This window comes from Morone saxatilis, unplaced genomic scaffold (assembly GCF_004916995.1).
Source record: "Morone saxatilis isolate NCDOM2014 unplaced genomic scaffold, NCSU_SB_2.0 Contig2, whole genome shotgun sequence".
Classification (NCBI taxonomy): Eukaryota; Metazoa; Chordata; class Actinopteri; family Moronidae; genus Morone; species Morone saxatilis.
Genome location: NW_023339762.1, coordinates 23,756,942 through 23,757,898, shown reverse-complemented (window position 1 = coordinate 23,757,898; position 957 = coordinate 23,756,942). Strand labels below are relative to the sequence as shown.

General features: G+C 44.9%; 1 protein-coding gene across 1 annotated transcript in view; it reads right to left on the bottom strand.

Moving 5' to 3' along the window:
• zgc:173742 (DNA topoisomerase I, mitochondrial) overlaps nt 1-609 on the bottom strand; it is a 29,948-nt gene extending 29,339 nt beyond the window's left edge. The window contains exons 1-2 of the mRNA XM_035664671.1: nt 378-609; nt 8-148 (exon numbers count right to left, since the gene is read on the bottom strand). Of these exons, the coding sequence (XP_035520564.1) occupies nt 8-123 (116 nt within the window). The 5' untranslated portion in view covers nt 124-148; nt 378-609. The remainder of the gene's footprint in view (nt 1-7; nt 149-377) is intronic.
• Nucleotides 610-957: the final 348 nt, after the last annotated feature.

Genomic DNA, 957 nt, shown 5'->3' with positions numbered 1-957 from the left:
AGCTCACCTGTTCTTGATCGTATCTCCCCCAGCACCAGCGCTTTCATTATCACTCAGCCTTTTCAGCTTCGTTGCTTTATGCTTTGTCTTCCCTTCTCCTTTAGCGTCCTTCTCTCTTCCCATCTCTCACATGTAGGCTAAGTTAGTTCTGCAGAGCACAGTGGACATTAAGCAAAATGCATTGACAGGTGAAAATGTAAAGAAAACAATTAAAACACGGTTAACAAGACAATACATTTAAAACCCCGCCCTTGATAGCTTTGACTTTTCCAAATTAGCCAATTACCTTATTAACTAGTTAGCTCCCTGTAGCTATGGCGAGCAGAAACTACCGTTAACTTTAACGTCAGCTTTTAAAACGGTCATTTTCTGCTTACTTTGCAAACGTCCGTAGACTCACTTGCAATGTCGATTAATCCCGGACCGTGAAAAAACCCACAAACTGGGGTCTGTAGGTGGATAAATTCACTTCACGGACACAATCGGCGCGATCCCGGGTCCTGCTGGCGCTGAGCTGCAGGCGGACGTTGATTCAGGCCCAGTTCTGATTGGATGAGGGAAGTTCGGAGAGTTGCCACGTTGGGTGGTGTTACACCGAATTCTGTGACCCGTCTGATTCTGTGTCTTGACAGGATGATGTCTTGCGTTGGTTTCGCCCATTAACTGGATAGATAAGGTTTTCTCTTGGCTTTAGGGCCTCAGGTGTGGTGTAGATCGGTGGTACTCACTCTTTTTCCTTCCTTTTCTTTTTTCATTTAGTAAACTGACGACCCCTAATGTGTCGTGGCGCGTAATAATTGCGGTGGTCTCAGATGCTGCTTTATTGTAAATGGATAAAAGAAATAAGGAAGGGAAACAAGTGGATCAGTTGGCTAAGTTGTACTGAGTCATCACGACCACACAACCTTGCAATGGACACACTAATAGCCACGGAGTGAATAACTCCATCAGTATCGA